This window comes from Neodiprion pinetum, chromosome 6 (genome assembly GCF_021155775.2).
Source record: "Neodiprion pinetum isolate iyNeoPine1 chromosome 6, iyNeoPine1.2, whole genome shotgun sequence".
NCBI classification, from domain to species: Eukaryota; Metazoa; Arthropoda; class Insecta; order Hymenoptera; family Diprionidae; genus Neodiprion; species Neodiprion pinetum.
Window position 1 is genome coordinate 12,764,801 of NC_060237.1, and position 22,456 is coordinate 12,787,256.

Below are 22,456 nucleotides of genomic sequence, written 5' to 3' on the forward strand. Positions count from 1 at the left end.
GTATACGGAAACGCACACAGACACAGCATACACAACCTACAAAATAGCGAGAAACAGGGCTACAGCAGTTACTCGAAGGGCAAGAATACATTTTGAGGAACAACTAGTCGAGCAATTCTACGGTTATCTACGGCGCTCAATAACAACTAAAATAGCCTTGCCGCAGTGTCTTCGGCGAACTGAAAAGGATATAATCCAGGATCCGGCCGAAATTACGGAATTATTTGCAGACCAATTCGAGAGTGTCTTTGTGGTGGAATTGGGGGCTCAGGTGTTAGACTACGAGGGCATCGATAGGGTTGAGGCATCGATTCAGGATGTTAACATTACAACCAATGAGGTCGAGCAGATCTTTGCGGGGTTGGATGGGGACTTCTCACCAGGACCGGACGATGTACACCCGCTACCACTGAAAAAACTAGGAGCACATGTCGCACCGGCGCTCGCTCACATAATGAGAATAAGCATCGAGTCCGGGACACTGTCGCGAGATTGGCTTGAAGCTTCAGTGGCTCCAATTTTTGAGAAAGGTGATAAGCTGCAAGCCATCAATTACAGGCCGATATCTCTAACGCCCACGAGCTGCAAAATCTTGGAGAAGATAATTGTGGGTAGGTTGCGCAAATTCTGTGATGAGCAAGGGTTGATCCCTGCGAGTCAGCATGGTTTCGTCCCAGGGAGGTCCGTCACGTCAAATCTTCTGCTGGCAACTAGCGAGTGAGCCCAAGCCTACGACAGGGGCAAACCAATCGACATAATTTATCTGGACTACGAAAAAGCGTTTGATAAAGTTCCGCACTGCCGCCTGCTGGGGAAGCTGGAACGACTCGAAATCCAAGGGCCGCTTCTAATTTGGATCACGGCCTATCTCACAGAAAGAACTTTTCGAGTGCGGGTGGGGGAGATACTATCGACGCCAAGACCTGTGACAAGTGGGGTACCTCAGGGCTCCGTCCTCGGTCCCCTACTGTTTATACTCTACGTCGGCGAATTGCCACGTATCGTCCAGGCTCAATCATCGATGTTCGCGGATGATACGAAACTCTTCGGCAACCCTCTCACGCAAGACCTTCAGGGAGAACTCAACAACCTGCGACGTTGGACCGAGAACTGGATGCTCACCCTCAACAAGGAAAAATGTACAGTGATGCATGTAGGGAGAACGAATCCACAAACACAATATATGCTGGGGAACACTCCACTCCAGGGCGTCAGCATGCAGAAGGATCTCGGAGTTTATATATTGAAAATGATTCTAACGATTATCGATTGGAAATGATAATGTAGCTAGTTATTATTATGAATACTTAGTATTACCTGATTCAGTTTGAATTAGGGCCGAATTTGATTTAATTGCGGAAAATCGAATATCATGAAAATATCTGTTCGCAAAATAATGAGATTTAGTGAAGAACAGTAAAAATTGAAACGTAGAAGATAGTGAGTGTTTTTCAGCTAACAGAACAAACTGAATGCTCGGTTTTGACGAATTAGCGCGAGACTTTAGGCCGGTCACAACTAAGTTTTTCCAACGCCACTCTTGCTTGAGAGGGCTAATCCGCGTAGACGTCCCCGCACTTCGCAACTTGACAGACGATGTTACAACGGTAATTAACCAATGAAGTACGAGGGCGACCTCCCGGCGCCAAAATCGCCACGGTCAGCGTCACTCCGCGCCTTCCGATGGTGTTCCGACGATTCTCAATCTCGTAGTTTACACGTGTAAGGTGCTGACAGAAAGTATCTTACGGTAATTCTCACATATTCATTCATACATCTTAACGTTTAATCTATTTTAATTTGGAGGTTCCAAAGTTAGTGGTTAATCCTAATTATTGCTGATAATTTTGACTCAAAAACAGAGATATTTTGAGGCTGAGTGCTGCTGATGCTAATTCAGCAGTCTCTTGTCTCAGTTCCTGGTATCAGTTACAAGAAACAAAGTTGAACCTTATACTAGGGGTCATTGTTGGTCTCTACGTGACTTTTTCCAGGTGGGGTGGAACCCGCCGGTCTAGGCAGTACGATATTTTAATGTTATTTATGGCCGTAGCTTTCGTTACAGCGTTGAAAGAGAATTTTGGGATACAATCCACTTGTTGAGAATCGTAGTTACATTGTGATTTTGAAAAAGGTACGCCGAAGCAATACTCCGGACGTAACACGGGGAAACCCGCAAGGTTGAATGCGTATCCAAAAACGATATTACAGTAAGATTAGTACGCCTCTTAATGTCGATGCCACGTTAGATCCAATCTTTTTGCTAATAATGAAAAATAAATTAATTCTGAATCATATAAGAGATACTTCGTTGTTGCTTCTTGAAGCTGAAATTTGAATCGAGTTACGCTGTTTTTCCGCCCAACGGCTCGATTGAATAATATGTTTTTTTCTCAACAGTAGGGCCTCCAGCCTACAAATTGAAGTATTATTATATTTCAGTGTACACAATAACTAAATAAATTACAGTCAGATCAAAATTTGAACAGTTAATAGCTTATTGCCAATTAGCAGAATAGACTATTTATATGAATATTATAGTATGGAAAATAAGAACTGGACAATCTTACGAGTATAATTTGTACATCAATACAAATTAAAAATTCTGAGGGATCTCTGTTCAAAGACAATTTTCATCATTTCAGGTCTATTGGAGGCTCATAGAGACGGCAAGATCGCTAGTCTCATCGGCGTAGAAGGTGGACATGCTCTCGGAAATTCTCTCGGAGTCTTACGGACATTTTACGGGCTTGGAGCTAGATACCTCACTTTGACACATGCTTGTGATACGTCCTGGTAAGTAGGAAATATTTTCTCATCTGTAGTTATTTTGATTAATACTAAATTCATCCAATATTTATTCTTTCATTGAATCAACCAAAAATGCGCCCTGTCTGGTATTCCAAAATCATGTTAAGTGACTTCTAACGGAGAACGTTGGCGCACCATACAGGGTAAGTAGGCTTAAACTTAAGACGGAAAAAAAAATTACCGGAACATATTCAACTTTGATTGATTACTTCCATCACAATGCTATGCAAATTCCAAACAACAATGATGTTTTTATATTTCACTTTCATTCAACGGTGCGCAATGTTTTTCGAATTTGTCCAATACTACGGCCAACTTTGTTTTATCGGCCTCTTCTTCAAATTTAAATGTATCAAACATTTCGAGGCCATAGTCTCCAATTAAATTGAGTAAGATGACCACTTTGGTTTTGCCAGAACTTGTCGATTTTCCTGTAGCGTCACAGAAATAGTTGAACTTTCGGTGAAATTTTTTCCAATTTTCCGCTACGTTGCCCGTGAAGCTTAACAGTGGTGGTGAACGGAAGACTGTTTCTATCTTTTTGCTTTAGATTAATTAATAATCTGTGGCCAATACGTTCCGATTTGCTTCGTATACTGATTCACTGGTCCACTTCTGACACCATTTATTATTTAGAGGGGGGTGTTGTTAATTAATGACACCGATTACTCGTATTTAAGGAATTTATTATATTTAGGCCTCTGTTGCCGTTCGGTCGTCATACTCAACTCGGCTCCGGCTCACGGCTTACCTACGCTGTAGCATCGCGTGGTCTAGCACGTACGCTGTTTACTTTCATACATGACAGCTTCTACCCAAGGGACTGTTCCCTATTAAGTGAGGTGCGGAAGAGATTTCCGTGTGAAGTCGATTTCATATGATTTTTGTGATGTGATAAATGATTTAAGCTATTTTTGAAGTCATGTGATTTCACGTAATTTCAGTTGATTTCAATTGATTTCATTTGAATTCATCAAATCGGTTTCAAGCGATTGCTGAAATCATTGTAGGGAGAAAAAAGTCCTAAAATGATTAAATTTTTTTTTATTGACTCATCTTGTGAATCAAATTTGAATTAAAAATTTTTAGAATGAAAAAAGTGATTTAAAAAGACACAGATATAGATATTGAAAGAAATGTTTAATTTTTTCATACAGTTATGTCAATACAAAGACCCGTTTCGGCCAAACAAGGCGACGAAATAGTCAAACAGTATTGCTTAATACTAATAAATCCATGCACATCCATGGATACAGGTAGTAAATTTTGTGATTTCGGTATGATTTCATACCAATTACAAAGAACACCAATTTCTTCGAAACTCTCTTTCACGCGCGCGTAATGGCTCAAATACTCCTGACTTTTTTTTGTCGTACCATCTTAGTCCAGTCAAATAGAACTTGAAAATGGCAAAACGCATTGAAAAGTCAAATTTTTTAGGACAAGTAGAGAGTCATCTGAGATGCCCAAAAACACCAAAATCCAACCAAATTTCCTTGTGCATCGGCCGCCATCTTGAAAAACAGGTAATCCTCTATATCTCGGCTCCCACTGGTCGGATATTCAGAATTTAATCGTCTACAACTTTTATATGAAAAATTTATTGATCACATCGAAAGGGGGAATATAATTGACAATAAACATCATTAGACATCAATTTATGGCACTTTTTTTTATCGTAAAACGTTTTCATTCACAGCTATCAAAAAATACTTCCAATAAAAGTTGTAGATAATATTTTTCTCTAAAAAACTAAAAACAAAAATCGAAAATCCGACAGATGGGAGCCGAGATATCGAGGATTACCTGTTTTTCAAGATGGCGGCCGATGCACAAGGAAATTTTGTTGGATTTTGGTGTTTTTGGGCATCTCAGATGACCCTCTACTTGTCCTAAAAAATTTGGCTTTTCAATCCGTTTTGCCATTTTTAGCTACTTTTCGGTCTAATTTGACTGGACTATCTGTGTATGCGAAATTAAGAACTAAACCGATAAAACATTTCGGTGAACCTTTTTCAGTTTTTTTTTTCTTAAATAAGCACCATTCGCCGATGTGAATTTCATCATTTTTTTTTAGTGAAACATTTCTCATCACGTTTACTATCTCTTTTTTTATATCGGTTCAATTCAGACTCTCTTACACGCTGCAGTCGGTCGCTGCTTAAATTCGCTGAATTGTTATGCAGGAGCCAACATATCGACGATTTCTTTACCACTAATTCGTTGTTGTGTCTATCTTTTACAACAACGAAAGGACTATCGGGCTGGAGTTTTAGATTGTACTGATTGTAATTTTTAAGAAGTAAACTGCCTTGAGCATTGGAAAGAACGGACAAGTCTTGTAATAATTCAATCTGAGGTTCTCGGTCACTATCATCTCCATTATTCGGTACCGAGGCTCATTCGACCGATTCAACCGGGATATTCGGCTCGTTAGTAGATTCTTCTTCGTTGTTTTTTTCTCGTAGTTATAAAAATCTACTGTTTCTTTACATTGCATAGGAAAATTGTCGCATTCTAGCTCGCTGATATTCATCCCCAACGATTGACCTTTCGTCAAAGCATGTTTTTTTGCTTGCCCAATTATTTCAAAAATGTCGTTCGTACCCGGTAGTAAACACTGTTCTCCTGTTAATCGACCGGCTATTTTTGCGCGTGGATAATTAAACTGAGCGTTTTTATCATGCAAATTACCTGAGGCAATGTCGTCTAGTAGTTGAATTCTTTTAACTCTATGAATAATTTCTAGAAAACTATTGTTGACTATTGTTGAGTACGTCCTACTCATGGATCTTAGGAGACGGCAAAAACTTTCGCATGGTTGGCTACTGAATTGCCATGGCAAAAACATTTCCGAAGAGTTTTGCGAAGATGAAGCGTATCTTTTCAGTTTCAAAATAGAATTTACCAAGCCATGGGCAATAATTTCCATACATATATACGTGTTAAGTGACAGAAAATTATCGTATACTGAATACTGTGGCACAGTGTTCAACCATGCTCTCCATATTCGGAGTACAAAAATGCAGAACCAACAATTACATATATATGCCGTCTAAATAGTACAGGCGAATAAGGCATGTAATCGACTGACTCCTATTCTTTTCGAGAACAGCTTCGCCAAAGTTTTCGTAGGTAGATTTGACCTCAACCAATGAGCCCTTGATTTTGCCGCCATATCAATTTAACGGCTGATTGTTTATAAAAATGTTGAAAAAAAAAAAATCGAATTTTTATTTTTAATTGTTTTTCTATCGGTGTGAGGAAAAAATGTTTGATATAAAAGTAGTAGGTCTCAACCGCGTGTATAAAAAAAAAATGTTGATTTCAAAAATAATTTTTAGTTCAGCCGGAAAATGTAAAGAACCAGCCATTTTTTTTTTAATTTCAATCCAGTTTCCTGAAATATAAATTTGAACCTTCGAAACTCACATGTCGCGTGTGAAATTAGTGCTTCAAAAACCAGTCCAAAACTTATTCGATTATCTCTTACATCACGGCAACAAATAGCGATTTTCGAAAACAACTTTGGGTATCAATAGAATCCAACATAATGGGGTTACAGCGTGAAAAAAATTTCTCGTAGTACTTACAGATATGGAGATTACCGATACGATTGAAAAAAAATTTTTTTCCATCGACAAAGGTCGAAAAAAAGGAAAGAAAATTTTTCTTACTTAACAAATAGGATTATTGCTGAAATTATTTACTTACGAAAGACATTTTTCAACACTGTTATTTCTGTTTTTGAGACAAAAGATTAAAAAAAAAACCTCTTCATCTTTATTAGAACCGGATTTACACTTGTTTGACTTATTTTAAATTTATTATCATTGTTAATAATATTGAGATTTGAAAAAAATACTATATCTCGTCTATACCTCAAGGGTCAACCATGAATTTCTTCATTTTTATTTGAGCTCTATTTTTATCAAAATTAATTAGTGAATCGAGGCAAACGCGAGGCGTCGCATCCCAGCAGCGCGGCAACGTGAAAGGGTGGCGCGGTGACGCGGTGGAGGCCATACGATAGCGCGCGGTCGAACAGTAGTTGTCGAATAAATATCTCCGGTAAAAATTATCGAAGAAGAATTTTTTTTTTTTCTAAACTAATTATTTTTTTCTTAGCTATCGGAATGTTCAATTAGGTTTTTATTTTGATTATTTTTTTTTTCTCTTTTATATCGCAATATCTCCGGTAAAAATTGTCGTAGGTTTTTTTTTTGAAAGAAAAAAACATTTATCACAATAAAAAACTAATGACATATTCCGATTGCTGAGAAAAAAGTAATTAGATTTAAACAAAAAGGAATCCTTCTACAATTTTTACCGGAGATATTGCGATATAAAAGAAGAAAAAAAAGAAAAAAAATTATTGATCAATGTAAGAAAAAAAAGTGTGTGTGTCAGCTCCGACGTACGACCGGATTTCACTTCTCACGAACGATAATTATGATATACATTGAATAGAAAAAATGAGCAAATGAATGCATCTTCCAAAATGATAAGAGAAACAAACATATATCTGTAATTATTCGGATTATTTTAACCTTAATTACTTCATGATTTGTTTGATAGTACATGAAAATACACGTATCAATGCATAGAAGTACAAGAAAAGTTTGAAATCAAAACATTGAAAGTTAATGGTTAGGTTGCTGCTTGTGTACGTTATATCGATACAATAAATACTACTATATGTATTTATTATACAGCATGCATACCCTGTACTCGGCAGCAGTATACAAGTTGCGACAGAACTTCGTAATACGCAGGCACACAACACACACGTACAAATGTCACGTGCGCAGCGGTCTCGCACGCGACGACTTAACCCTCTAGGTAACCGTAGAGGTTTATGTTTAATTTTTCCGTGGGTAAGTTGGCGATCGCCCTCTACAGGACGATCCCTGCGAAATGGATTGGAGGATTTCAATATTAAATTTAGGAATGTTTTCTGTGGAACCAAAATGTTTAATGAAAAAGGTAGCAAGAGAAATGGGAGACGGGGAAGCTTACAATGGTTTTATCTTAATGTTTACTCTCTCTCTCTCGCACTTATTCTTCGGTGGTTCAGCTCCGAATTCGCAGAACGGCTCACACTTTTTCACTCACAAGCAATTAAGACTACACAACTTGATTAAGTTCGTGGCACAGCTTCCTACACTTAAAGTCTAACTTCGAAAGGCTAACGTCGCGACGCCAGACGCTTTGAACACCGCGTGTAGAATTAGAGGAAATCTCTCTCTATTCGTCGGTGACTCTAAGACTGATAACTCTATACTCGACAGCTTGGAAGGAGCTTGTTTCCGTTGACGTTGGTTTGATCCTGTCTCTAACGGGACTGACTTCGCTCGCTCGTCCGACACCCCGTGGAGCGTCGGGCAGCGAGCGAGGTTTTTGCTGAATTTACAATTTTGGAACAAAGGCTCGCCTCGCGACGGTCATCCTCGAAGCGCGTGATCTCGCGCTCGCCTCATCCCGGTGTTGATTACACCCGGGATCTGGCGGGCGCGGAGACGCTGACGTTGCTGACGGTCAACTACGCCGTTGGGCTTTGGTGGTGCCACGAACTGTTTTGTAGATGAATATTTATAAATTTACTAATTAATTTAAAGCTATGCTTCCTCGTCTCTAAAGCGATATTAATAATTATTGACATGGTTATGATGATATATTTGGGTGTGAATATGCGGCGTTCGTGACACAAACATACGCACACATTCAACTCTCAGACCAGAGGTAATGAACTACACAGTGAGACTACGAAGCATCGCACAAAGAGGAGACCCCGAGTATAGGATACGCTGTGTAATGTATTCCATCTCATTCTTTTGCACGTTCAATATATATGTTAGTCTCTTTCTGTAAGGCCTCAAGTTTTCGTGTTACACTTGATTTTACTCCTCATATAATTTCCGTACCGGGCCCTATAACTCTGATCGTTTTTTAAGGAGTAAACTCCAAAAACTAATTGAATATTCCGATAGCTGAGAAAAAAATAATTAGTTTAGAAAAAAAAAAAAAATTCTTCTACGATAATTTTTACCGGAGATATTCATTTAACAACTACTGTTCGACCGCCCGCTATCGTATGCCCCCCACCGCGTCGCCGCGCCGCCCTTTCACGTTGCCGCGCTGCTGGGATGCGACGCCTCGCGTTTGCCTCGATTCACTAATTAATTTTGATAAAAATAGAGCTCAAATAAAAATGAAGAAATTCATGGTTGACCCTTGAGGTATGGACGAGATACAGTATTTTTTTCAAATCTTAATATTATTAACATTGATAATAAATTGAAAATAAGTCAAACAAGTGTAAATCCGGTTCTAATAAAGATGAAGAGGTTTTTTTTTTAATCTTTTGTCACAAAAACTGAAATAAAAATATTGAAAAATGTCTTTCGTAAGTAAATAATTTCAGCAATAATCCTATTTGTTAAGGGGACCCGGTGGTCTAGCGCACGAAAATGACACCTATTTTCACGATTTTTTTTTTTGCTATTAAAAATAAAAAAAACGATGTTCTAACTTTTCGAGCTTATTACTACGTTTATTAATCATACAAAAAAAATTTTTTTTTTTTCAGAAACAATATTTATTATTATAAAAATGCAGCTAAAGATGACCCTCTCGAAAAATCGGATCCGAACCGCGGAGGTGATTTCGAGACTTCTACTCATCTGAAACAAAAAATTCAAAGACATTCTTAATCAGAAAGAGTGCAGTTATGGTTGGAACTAGAACAAATCGAAAAAATTGAAAATTGACAAAATGGCGGGCGTTGAAAAAAAAAGTTCGTAAAATCGGGTTTTTTTTCACTAGTTTTTTAGTGTAAACAATAGAAAATTATTTAAATAAAATTATGATTCTAGTTCCGACGATAGCCATACACGTTGTGAACAACATATCCAAATTTCAAGTCATTCGGTTGAATAGTTTTTTTATTTTCACCCCCGCCGTGCCGAAAAAAGTCGTTTCGAGATAAATGAGTTTAAAGTTTGAGGTACAGATATTTTCAAAAATTGAGTAAATTTTGAATACTTACAGTTAATCCGCGATTCCGGCACCATAGAGGATCCCTTCGGAACGTTTGTATTCCGAAGGAATTATATTGTATTCGGTTACAAATGTAAAGGTAAGATGCGGAGAAGGGTCGGGACAGCTGCCGCGCTCCGAGTGCTGAACCCGTTAGGAGCGCGCTGACCGCTCTCTACCTGGAATGGGCTGTAGAAGCTATAATATTGGGAATTTCCGCATGAAAATTTCACAGTATATTCTTAAGATACTATACTTTCGAAATATCGAAAAAAAATCGATTTTTTGAAATTTCTAGACCACTGGGTCCCCTTAATTAAGAAAAATTTTCTTTCCTTTTTTTTCGACCTTTGTCGACGGAAAAAAATTTTTTTTCAATCGCATTAGTAATCTCCATATCTGTAAGTACTACGAGAAATTTTTTTCACGCTGTAACCCCATTATGTTGTTATTCTATTGATACCCAAAGTTTTTTTCGAAAATCGCTATTTGTTGCCGTAATGTACGAGATAATCGAATAAGTTTTGGTCTGGTTTTTGAAGCACTAATTTCACACGCGACATAAGTGTTTTAAAGATTTAAATTTATAATTAAGGAAACTGGATTGAAATTGAAAAAAAAAAAAATGGCTGGTTCTTTACATTTTGCGGCTGAACTAAAAATTATTTTTCAAATAAAAATTTTTTTTTCCATACACAAGGTTGAGACCTACTACTTTGATATCGAACATTTTTTCCTCGCACCGATAGAAAAAAAATTAAAAATTAGAAATCGATTTTTTTTCTTTCGACATTTTTATAAACAATCAGCTGTTAAATTGATATGGCGGCAAAATCAAGGGCTCATTAGGTGAGTTCAAATCTACCCACGAAAAATCTGCGAAAGTGTTCTCGAAAAGAATAGGAGTCAATGCTTACTCGGCTGGACTAAAAGGCTTTATATTTCTTTTGAGAGAAACGCTAGTGAAAAGATGGATGATTTGTAAGTAAGCCATGACTTTCAAGTTCTAGTGACTTTTAAGCCATAAGTTCACTTCCGGGAACGTTCTGTTTCAATAAATCAATGACTTTCGGGTCACTTATTTTTTCGGCCGAGGCATAATTCATCTTATCGTTTGGTGATAAGTCTTTTTGATTTAGACAGTGTTTGTCTTTTGATGCTGTATCCATAAGAATTTTGAAGTGACTAGCTGTAATTATAAAGTCTCCCATAGGAAGAATTATCGATGGTTTTAACAATCGTGTTCGAAGTTTCGCACCTATATGTAACGTATCTTGAATGGCAATTATTTCGGGTTCGAACCTTGCATGAAAGTACGGGAAGCAGATTTTCGCTGCCGTTGCATCTAACAAGGGGACCTTACAGGTTGTTAGTCACGGATTTTGATGGGTCTCAGACTTGTTGTAGAGGGACCTATCCTAAGTACCTGAGTACGGGGATTTTTTTCAACGGCTCATGGTTTTCGAGAAAAATCGTTTTGAAATTTAACTGGTACCTATTATACTGGTGAAGTAATATATGTTCTGAGCAAGCGAGCGTCGCCCAGTGGGCAAGGTTCACGGCTCCGACTCTGGCGGTCCCGGGTTAAAGTCCCGCACCATACTTTTTTTTTTTTTTCCCACGAAATACAAATAAATTGAATGGACTGTGCAAAATCGTCTTATTATTTATTATTATTTTATTTATTATTATTTTCAGACTTCTTTTTATTTTTTTCATTTGAAAATTTTTAAAAATAATTTTTGATCATTTCATTTTTCGTAGCGACGTTATACCCAACGTATTTATTCACACAACTGATGCCTGCGAAGGACTGGCGTCGTCTGACTGCTAAACGTCCAAAATTCCGTTAGGGCTCGTATAACAAAGGGATGAGGTATAAGTGGGAATGGGGATTGCAGGTAGCAAACCTGACTAGGGTATTATATTTAAAATAACGGGCCGACCGTTTTAAAATTCATATCATAATCAAAAACTTCTTGTGAAGGATATTATGATTTCTTCTCCTGTAATAATTTTTTTCTGTGTGAAAAATGAAATAATAATAAATAATTTGAAAAAATTTTTAAATGAAAGAAATGAAAAAAAAAATTTTCAATAAAATGTTACGTCCTCCAGACTTCATATTCCTTTCCCACGCTCTTAGTTACCTTACGCTCTGTAGTCTACTCTTATCGTTCGCGAGTCAGCAGGTTCTCCTGTGACTGGCGGCTAGCTTGCCTGCTACATCCCGCAAAACCAGGCAGATCCATCCCAGCGCTCAAGCAAGACACCTATCCCTCTAAACCAAGACCATACCTTTTTCCCTTGACCGACTCCGTTGCATTGACCACTGATAAACAATCATATACTTTAAATCGTTTACCTTCCCTTAATACCGATCCCTTTCTATTCCATTTACTTCCTGCATTGGGAGTAGTAGCACGCGAGTGCATAGTCGACGTGAACGGACCCTACAATAGCCAAATAACACCTTGGCTGGGCGTGGAGTAAGCTCCGATTACCGCTCATTGGAGCCTACGCAATTTACCCCGTAACATTTTGGTGGCAGCGGTTTTGCCCGTCGACCTACTCGTCAGTGCAGTGCTGCATGTTTTCTACGAAAGTGTTCAGTGCTCAAAATTTCTAACGCCGTACCAATCAGTGATAGCCGTGTGACGAACGAACTCCGGGCCACAAAGTACTGTGACAGGCACGCAGAACCTATTCAACTCGCCACGAATACAGGCTCTGCAAAGAGTCTCAGATTTCAATAACTCCGTCACATTTTGGTACTACTGAAATTCATCGATACGTACGACGTCGAATAACTGTGTAGCGAGTGCAAATTCAGTGCGATAGCCAAGTCAAGCCGCACACCGCATCTGAACACATCACCTTTCGAACCGACAAATATTGAATATTGCTCATTCGGACTCCTGCAATCCTCTTAAGACGAGGATCTGGACCCGAAAGTGACATCGCCCTAAGACCCGGATTACCACACTTATTTATCAAAACGCCACGGAGTACCTCATCTGTACCCTCTTCGTGCCGACGCATGACGTGAATCGCCTCTTCAAGTTTCACCTGCGTCCAGCTGCCTAGAACCATGCTGTACTCTGTTTTTGCGTTCACCTTCGCCCTGTAAGTCTACTCTAAGTCTTAGTGTTAAGTTGATATTTTTATTCCTGTACTTGCAATACCCTGCTCAAATCGACATGGCACCAACTAACGAAACCGGTTCAAACTTTTGGTCAGTAAAAGATGTCTTGCCGACAATCCCCCCTTTCGACCGCCACAACATGCCCTTTGACTCATTTGAAAAACAATTACGTCACGTAGAGACTCTTATAAAAGCTTCGGATGAAATGAGTTTCGCCTAATTTGCGCAATCAAAGTTTACAGGCCCCGCATCTCAATATTTAATAGGCATTAACTGTAATGACGTCGAGGACCTCATAACTGCCCTTAGCCGAGCATACCGCCCGGATATCCCCATATGCCAGTTACCTGCTCAATTAGATAGAATTACACAAAAACCATATGAGCGCATCATAGATTACTCGTGCAGAATAAGAGCAATATCAAAAGAAATAAGAACAGCGATCATATCCAAGCACCCACCAGACTTAGCAACGCTTCTACTGAATGATCTAAAGAAGGATACCTCTAGATCGTTTATTAGAGGGCTTCGACCAGAATTGGAGTGGAGAATCGCTACTATCAGACTATTACCGACCTTTGAAACTGCCGTCACCATCGCCGAAGGTGAAAAAGCCAAGCTAATTAACCGACAGATGCAATTCTCTGCACAATATTTTACCCCCGCTACACCCATGTGCCTGCCGTTACCCCCCCATTCTGCTCCTCCGTCTCAGGTGCCCGCCCTGGCCTCCTCTCCCCCCCCCCCTCCCCCTCCTGATGCCACTGCCCACACCTGGTTACGTTTATCAACCAGCGCCTCGTACCGAACCCGGAACCTACGCCCAAGCGCTCCATCCGAACATCAGTTCTGCTGACCACGTGAATGCTCTGCCCGGCACTTGTCAATTTTGTAACCACCAGGGTCACTCCATCACGGAATATCACCGTTTGCAAAGTGAAAGATATTGTACCAAATGTCGCAGAATGGGCCACTTCCACAATGAATGCAACAGGACCAACAGGAATCAAGAACCATACTGCGACAATTGTAATCGCAGAGGCCACACAGTAGACCGATGTAGATCCTTTCCGCGTAATAACCAAGGCAATGCAGGCTCAAATAAACATTTAAACGGGAACATCGCCCCCGGGGAGAACGCACCCGCGAGCAATGCAAACAACTAGCGTTCCGATCTTCAAGTCATATCCTCATAACAGCTTCAGCTGACCCTCCAGTAATTTTGTTCGACACGCCCGAGCTTATCAAAATATCTACATTTATTATTGACACCAGTTCAGACGTCAACTTGGTCAGAGAAAGTTCCGTTAGGCCCCTCGTACGACGAACAACCGACGAACGTTTGACGCTGACTGGTATAACAGACAAAAAGACGCAAACTATCGCAAAAACGGAAATACGTTTTAATAGTAAATCCCATACCTTTTACTTAGTCCCTGACTCGTTTCCGATTCCGCACGACGGCATCTTAGGCCAACCCTTCTTACGAAAAGAGAAAGCAACTATTTCTTTCAACTCAAACTCGGTGATGCTCGGATCCTCATTGCCAATCCACTTTAATGAACTCGATGAACCCTCGTCCGCACCCGAAAACACGCGCGTAATTACAATACAGGCCCGTACCGTGAAAGCCATCCCACTGATAGTTGCGAACCCAGACACTGAAGTAGGTTACCTTAAACGCATCGATTTAGGCAACAATGTTCGATGTGGTGAAGCGGTAGTTGAAAACCAGAACGGCATCGCTTACTCGTACGCGTTCAATTGTAACGATAAGACCCCCAACAGTAACCCTAGACGAGTTCGACGAGCCACTGAGTACAGTCATGCCCAACGCTACGCCCACTGCATCGAGTAACCACTACAGCGATGCCCGCGCCAAAATCCTCGTTTCGCACCCAGGCCCTCTCCTAAGCAACTTATTTATTCTTTTTGCCGCCAAGCGTACATCGCGAACGACTAATTATCCCGCCTCCTGCCCCATCCAGTCCACTGACCTCGCGCAACTGCAATCCGATCCTCCTATCCCTGACGACAGTACACCCTGTCCCGGTGCCGCAACAGTGCTCTTGACTGACCGTAGGTCAGAAAAGATTGGACGTCCTAAAGAGCAGATTACATCTTGATCATTTGAATGAGACCGAAAAACAATCTATATTTAACCTCGTAACAGAATTTAACCATCTCTTTCATCTCCCAGGTGATAAATTAGGCCACACCAATTTATCTAATCACACTATCCCCACGACGGACAATACGCCTATTTATACCAAACAATACCGTTTTCCCAAAATTCACAAAGACGAAATCAAATCCCAAGTTGATGAACTACTCCAGCAAAATATGATTAAACATTCCTCATCTCCGTATAATTCCCCGGTGTGGATCGTTCTAAAAAAAACCGGATAGTGACAACAATAAACGATGGCGTATGGTAATCGACTACAGAAAACTTAACGAAAAAACAGTCGGCGACGCATACCCCATGCCCGATATCACGGAAATTCTTGACCAGCTTGGATCAGCTAAATACTTTTCCACATTTGACCTTGCTTCCGGGTTCCACCAAATTCCCATGCATCCGGGTCACAGCACGAAAACTGCATTTTTGACACCTAGAGGCCATTATGAATTCTCTCGTATGCCCTGCGGACTGAAGAACGCCCCCGCCACGTTTCAAAGGCTCATGGACCAAGTCCTCCTAGGCCTACAAGGCAACGAGATGTTCGTATATTTAGATGACATAGTTATTTACGCTCGAAACTTGCAAGAACATGAAATTAAATTCCGGAAATTAATGAAGCGACTAACCTCTGCTGGTTTAACTCTGCAGCCAGACAAGTGCGAATTCTTGCGCAAGGAAGTCGTTTACACCGGACACCTAATAACTGAGTCAGGAGTAAAACCTGACCCTGGTAAATTAATAGCTGTAAAAGAGTATCCTGTCCCCAAAAGTCCCAAAAATGTTAGACAGTTCGTTGGCCTTTTAGGTTACTTCCGAAGATTTGTTCCAAATTTTGGAAAAATTGCTGAATGCCTTAACAATGCAACGAAGAAGGATACCCCTTCCATCTGGACGTCCGAACACCAGTCTGCCTTTGAAACCTTACGCGATTGTTCATGCAAAGAACCAATTCTACAACACCCGGACTTCACCAAAACATTTGCGCTCACTACAGACACGCCAAAATTCGCGATAGGTGCAGTACTCAGTCAAGATAAAGACGGTGCCGACCTACCGGTAGCATACGCATCCCGAGCCCTCAAGCCCGCTGAATTAAACTACTCGGTACCTGATGAAGATTCTTCGCCGCCTACTGAAGTATGAATCACTTCCGCCCCTACATCTATGGTCAGAAGTTGACTTTAATTACAGACCACGAGCCACTCAAATGCGTAAAAAGCGTCAAGAAGCCTAATTCCTGTTTATTACGATGGAGCTTAGAACTGGCAGACTACGACTTCGATACGAAATACAAGTCCGGAAAATCTAATACCAACGCTGATGCTCTGTCCAGGAACGCACCGCCCGACACCGCTCAAATTCTTCCTATAGATGCAAAACGCCCCCGTCCAACGACTGAAGCCTCTAGCGATAAACCAAAAAAACGCACTAAAAAGACTTATCAGTACCCCAGACGCCCTCGACAGACCACGGACGAGTCCACCAACCCAGCTCCGCTGAAACACCCTAAAATCTCACAACCGTGTAAGATGATACACTCCTCTGATTCCTCTGATCTCTCCGACGATGAGTTCAGCGATAAAGAAACTCCGTTGCTCAAACCCCCCCTCGTTACCCCAGCACCGATCCCAGTACATCGCCAACCTAAACGCCTCATAAAAGACCATACCTGAGCTACTTTTCAGATACTTCCCTCAGCTCGGATGACTTACAGACCCCAGAAACTGAATCAGGAACCGATGACTTTTGTCCAGCCACCGATTTACCGGGCCCTTTTCATAGCGATTTCCTTATAGAAAGCGAAACTTCTCCTCTCATGCGTAATAGACGTGTCAAAGGAATAAAAGCTGACCTTTTACAGCAAAAGGATAACTTAGCTCATTGCATATCGGCTGACTGCCAAATGTCAAAAGGAATCGCTTCAGAACTGACAGAACGTAAATTCATAAACCGCGAACAACTTAGAGAATTCGACCCGACTGTGACTGACGTTATTTCTGTGGTACATGAAAACCGGAAAATCTATAACCTAGTTACAAAGCCCAAATACAGTGACAAACCTTCGCCCCACGTTTTTTTTGACACCTTGGTTAACTTTAGGAAAACCTTGCAAGAAAATGGCGTAACATCCGTCTCGATACCATTGATAGGTTGCGGACTCGACAAATTAGAATGGAGCGCGGTACGCAGAATGATCCATTATGTTTTTAAAAATTCGAAAATAAGTATCACCGTTTGCCGCCTCGACCCTCCGCTTCCTGCCACTGCGCGCCCCTACATTACACCCCCACCCGCTTATACTAACCCCCCTGACCCTGTCCCTTCCACATCTGGATTACCCCCCCGCCGCCATCTGCGAAAGGAATCGGAACGTCCGACTAAACCTGCAGCACCTTGTCCGATTCCACCTCCACCCCCACCCACTGACGTCATCATGCCCCCCCCCTGTCGGGCCTCCGCGTCCCGCTAGGAGATACCCCCCCGCTCCTTCCATACCGACGAACCCTTCCTTACACTCCTGTTCCCCTCCTCCCTTGCCGCTCCCGCCCACCTCTGATAACGACGACAGTTCCGACTTGCTCACAGACACCGAATACTATACGTGCACTCAACAATTCAACTCACATACGGAAATTACTGACCATAACCACGACATTGCTCTCAACACTAACCATGATCAAATTAATGACCCTTACGGTTTTGCATATTTTATTGACAACTTGGACGACATACCAGTATCGGACAATATCAAAGATACCAATGATGGACTTTTGATGCTCAAAACCAACTATGCGCACTTCATATCGACAGACTGCGCTTGGATCAAGGGTATACCAGCCCAACTTGCCGGCGAGAATATCGTTGACCCAAAAATACTAATGAGGCCTCGTCCGCGAAAATTTGATATCATTGAGTCTAAGCACAATAGTCGACGTATTTTCACCCTAGTATTGAAAACAAAAGGCTTAGATAAAAGCAACCTATACGATATCTTCAAGCTATTGTCCAAACTGAAAACGGCTTTAGCCGATTCAAACCTTAAGACTCTTCTTTGTAATATTCTGTGAGTGATTCAGTACGATAAGATGTCATTTATAAATGTTTTTTTTATTCAAATGTATACTAACCCACTTAAACGCGCACTAACATCTAGGCGCCATATTTTAAGACTCTTCTTTGTAATATTCTGTAACTGATTCAGTACGATAAGATGTCATTTATAAATTTATTTTTTTTATTCAAATGTACACCAACCCACTTAAACGCGCACTAATATCTAGGCGCTAGATTTCAAGACCTTTCTTTGTAATATTCTGTAAGTGAGTCACTACGTTTCATGGCATTCCGCTTCCGAACATCCTATTTCGTACCCTCACCGAATGTTCTTCCCCAAGGGGGGGCGTGTTACGTCCTCCAGACTTCATATTCCTTTCCCACGCTCTTAGTTACCTTACGCTCTGTAGTCTACTCTTATCGTTCGCGAGTCAACAGGTTCTCCTGTAACTCGCGGCTAGCTTGCCTGCTACATCCCGCAAAACCAAGCAGATCCATCCCAGCGCTCAAGCAAGACATCTATTCCTCCAAACCAAGACCATACCTTTTTCCCTTGACCGACTCCGTTGCATTGACCACTGATAAACAATCATATACTTCAAATCGTTCACCTTCCCTTAATACCGATCCCTTTCTATTCCATTCACTTTCTGCATTAGGAGTAGTAGCACGCGAGTGCATAGTCGACGTGAACGGACCCTACAATAGCCAAATAACACCTTGGCGGGGCGTGGAGTAAGCTCCGATTACCGCTCATCGGAGCCTACGCAATCTACCCCGTAACAAAAACATAAAAAAAAAATTCTAAAAATAATAATAAATAAAATAATAATAAATAATTAGACGATTTTGCGCAGTCCATTCTATTTATTTGTGTTTCGTGAGAAAAAAAAAAGTATCGCACGGGACTTGAACCCGGGACCGCCAGAGTCGGAGCCGTGAACCTTGCCCACTGGGCTGCGCTTGCTTCCTTGGAAAACAGAGTACTTTACTGGTATAATAGGTACGAGTCAAATTTCCGAACAATTTTTTTCGAAAACTATGAGCCGTTGAAAAAAATCCCTGTACTGAGGTACTCAGGGTAAGTCCCTCTACAACATATCTGAGACCCATTCAAATCCGTGAGTGACAACCTGTAAGGTCCCCTTGTAAGTAAACAGTCGAATCATTATCTACGTCAATAGGCGAATCAATTCCCAGCTCAGATCGAACACGCATTGCCTTGAATAATCGTGGATCTCCATCGGAAGAAATTCCAAAAACAGTTATGTCTTTTTTTTAAACACGAGATAATGTATTCCCACCGGTTCAGAACATAGGTTGCGTAAAACTTATTATCCGTGTCAAATATACACAAGCGAAATGACGGACCGTTTTCGATCAGGGGCTCAGCAATGATTACGTAGGCTAAGCTAGCAACACTACCCGTTTCAAAATATTCTGCAATTCTAGAGATCGACGTAGCCGAATATGTACCACTCACGGGCATTCCTTTTCTATCTAAAGATAATACAAAACCAATGAATACGTTTGAGCGAGTATCGTATTGTATTCGACCGGTGGTACGTGTCGCATCTTCACTCATCCATACTGTAAGAGGTAAATTTCGTATGACTAGAAATTCTTTTAATTCCTTGGCTCGACATATTCCTTCCTTGATATCACAGGTAGAGTTACCGATCACACGACTTATCGTACTCAGGGAAGGGATTGGTAAATTCGCGTACAAGGTTTTATACAACATTCTTCCACCTATTGTAATAAGGTGTGTACTAAAAAGATTCAGAGCTTCGTCATATCTATTTCCTACTTTTTTTGTTTCTTCGCATTTGTTATGGGCACTTTGGAAAAGCTTAAGTAAAAAGTTCGATTGTGACGAGCCTGAATCTGAAGCACACTCCGTAATTTTTTAACGTACGTTGCTTATATAAGACATTTATGCTCCATATAAGCCCTCAGTGTATTTTTTACTTGCTCTTTTTCTTGGACGAGTTTTTGTAATTTGTCTTGTATCGGGAAGAAAGATGTAATACGCGGTTAATTTGCCCCAATTGACGTATGAATTTTTTTCATTCGATGAAATGCTCTGGTTTTCGAACAATTCCAAGCTGGATTCCGAACGTTTCCATTGTAGGAATCTTTTTATCGAGATTCTCTGTTCGGTGACAATCTCGATCTAATATTCCCCCACCTCCAAATTTCGTTCGATTGTATTTAAGGCAGTCAACGTCGAAGGCACAGAAGGAGTTTCTGAAAACACGGCCACAAAAATGAATTCATCAAGGTTGCACTGATCAACGTTATCTGAAACAATATAATAATGTTAACGATATAAGAATTCAAAGGGAGGAGGGGGGATGAGTTTAATTCGCTATAAAAAAACGTATTTAAATTTTTTTTTTTTTTTATGACACAGTTAATATATATTTATTTATGTAAGAATTTTATAACAAAAGGACATTTGAAAAATATCCTGTAAAATTTTCATTAATAATTATGCAGAAACTAGCCATTGACAGCAAATTTTTGCAGACGCCTCAACAAAATTGCAGTGAACTGCATAACTCATCACTGGATCATCAGAGATGAAAATACCAACAAATTTAATTAGTTTATACGTTTCTTGAGGTAATGCTTTCGAGTTTTTAAAATTTATTTTTTATCATTTAAATTCATTTTAAAATACTCAAGTTTCCGATTTTTGAAATGAAAAATTATATACATATATATATATACATATGTAAGGAAGTTTAATTCCTTAAGAATGGGTTTAATAGACCCGCTCTCACACGCGGGTCGGTGAGGTAGTGGACCCTCGAGACGAGTGAGGAAAAGAGAGAGGAGATAGAGGTTGCGAAATATATCAGGTGCAAATAATAAATAAATAGAATATCAAAAGAGCGAATAAAAGAGATGAAGAATAAACATTGAATGTAGTTTCTTTGTTTATTTCAGGTTAGTACATGGTTGTATATGGAAACTATGTAAGTTTGAATAAGTGAATAAAATACAAAACTTTGTTTATTTCAGAGAAACGGTTCTCAGTTATTTTACACCCACCCATTGGACTACTCAATAAAGTAACCAAATATGACAAAACTGCATTCTCGTTTGTGGAAAAATGGATGAATTACAATTCAAATTTAGAAATGTGCCTGTCGTAGATGGAAAGTCAAATATGATAATCATAACCTCAATTGGTACACAAGACAATAGAACCTTCTGCCTGCCTAAAGAAGATCAAGAAGTGAGAATGCATACATTAATTCTTGCATCAACAAACTTCACAAAAATAAAAAACAGCTTGAAGAAGAGACATCAAACAAGAAAAATATGGATTACCCTGACTCCAGAAATGAAAGAAGATGAAAATATTCAATTCAATGATCTGTGTTCAGAAGAGATAAATGAAAGTATAGATCATACAATGATAAAATATGATTCAATAGCTACACTACTAGAAAAATTAATTGAAAACACTCAGAAATCTAAAGAGAAAAGTTTGATGTCAATAACTAAAGAATTCGTGATTGAAAAATTCAATAATTCAATTCAATTAATTTATTGTATTTTATGGACAAAGTCCTGTATACATAGGATAGGGTGACGTATGCGGTACAATTATTATATAAACGGCATAAGTGTAAAAAGAAATGAAAAGTGGACCAATCTCAATATATTCAAATTGTAAACTTCGTGAGCAGGAATCAGGTGGAGTCGGACCAGCGGGTTGGCTCTTGCTTGACTAGATGAGTGTGTGCCGTAAAGTGAGGCAGTCTTGGAGATATGCCTGCAGTTTTTTCAGATCAGGTCTGTGCGTGACTCCCAGGATCTCGCCCAGTTTGTCGAAGTCTGAACCTTGGTTGATTTCGGCTTTCCAGTACTCGGTTCTTAGAGGTGAGTAAAAAGGGCATTGGATCATAAAATGTAGGATTGTTTCCTTGTGACAAGCGCCACAGTACCTGCAGTCCTTGAGCGGTGAGAGCACTAGGGTCTCGTTGTTGATAGTGAAGTGGCAGGAGTATTTACTGGCGAGTCTGAACTGAATTATTGGCTTACTGAGGTGGTGAGGAATGCTAAAGAAAAGCTCAGGAACGGCCTCAAATGGAGGTACAGGATAGATGACTTGACAGCCCGAAGAGCGTGAATATCTTTCACGATCTGCGGAGGCTAAGTAGCGCCGAAATTTGCTCAGGATGCCCTCTTTGCGTTGCTTCCAGAGC

General features: G+C 40.2%; 1 protein-coding gene across 4 annotated transcripts in view; it reads left to right on the top strand.

Moving 5' to 3' along the window:
* Positions 1-22,456, top strand: part of LOC124221964 (dipeptidase 1) — a 1,639,756-nt gene that overhangs the window by 831,342 nt on the left and 785,958 nt on the right. For all 4 annotated transcript variants that reach the window (XM_046632456.2, XM_046632460.1, XM_046632457.2 and 1 more), the window contains exon 7: positions 2,646-2,796. In XM_046632456.2, coding sequence (XP_046488412.1) covers positions 2,646-2,796 — 151 coding nt within the window. The remainder of the gene's footprint in view (positions 1-2,645; positions 2,797-22,456) is intronic.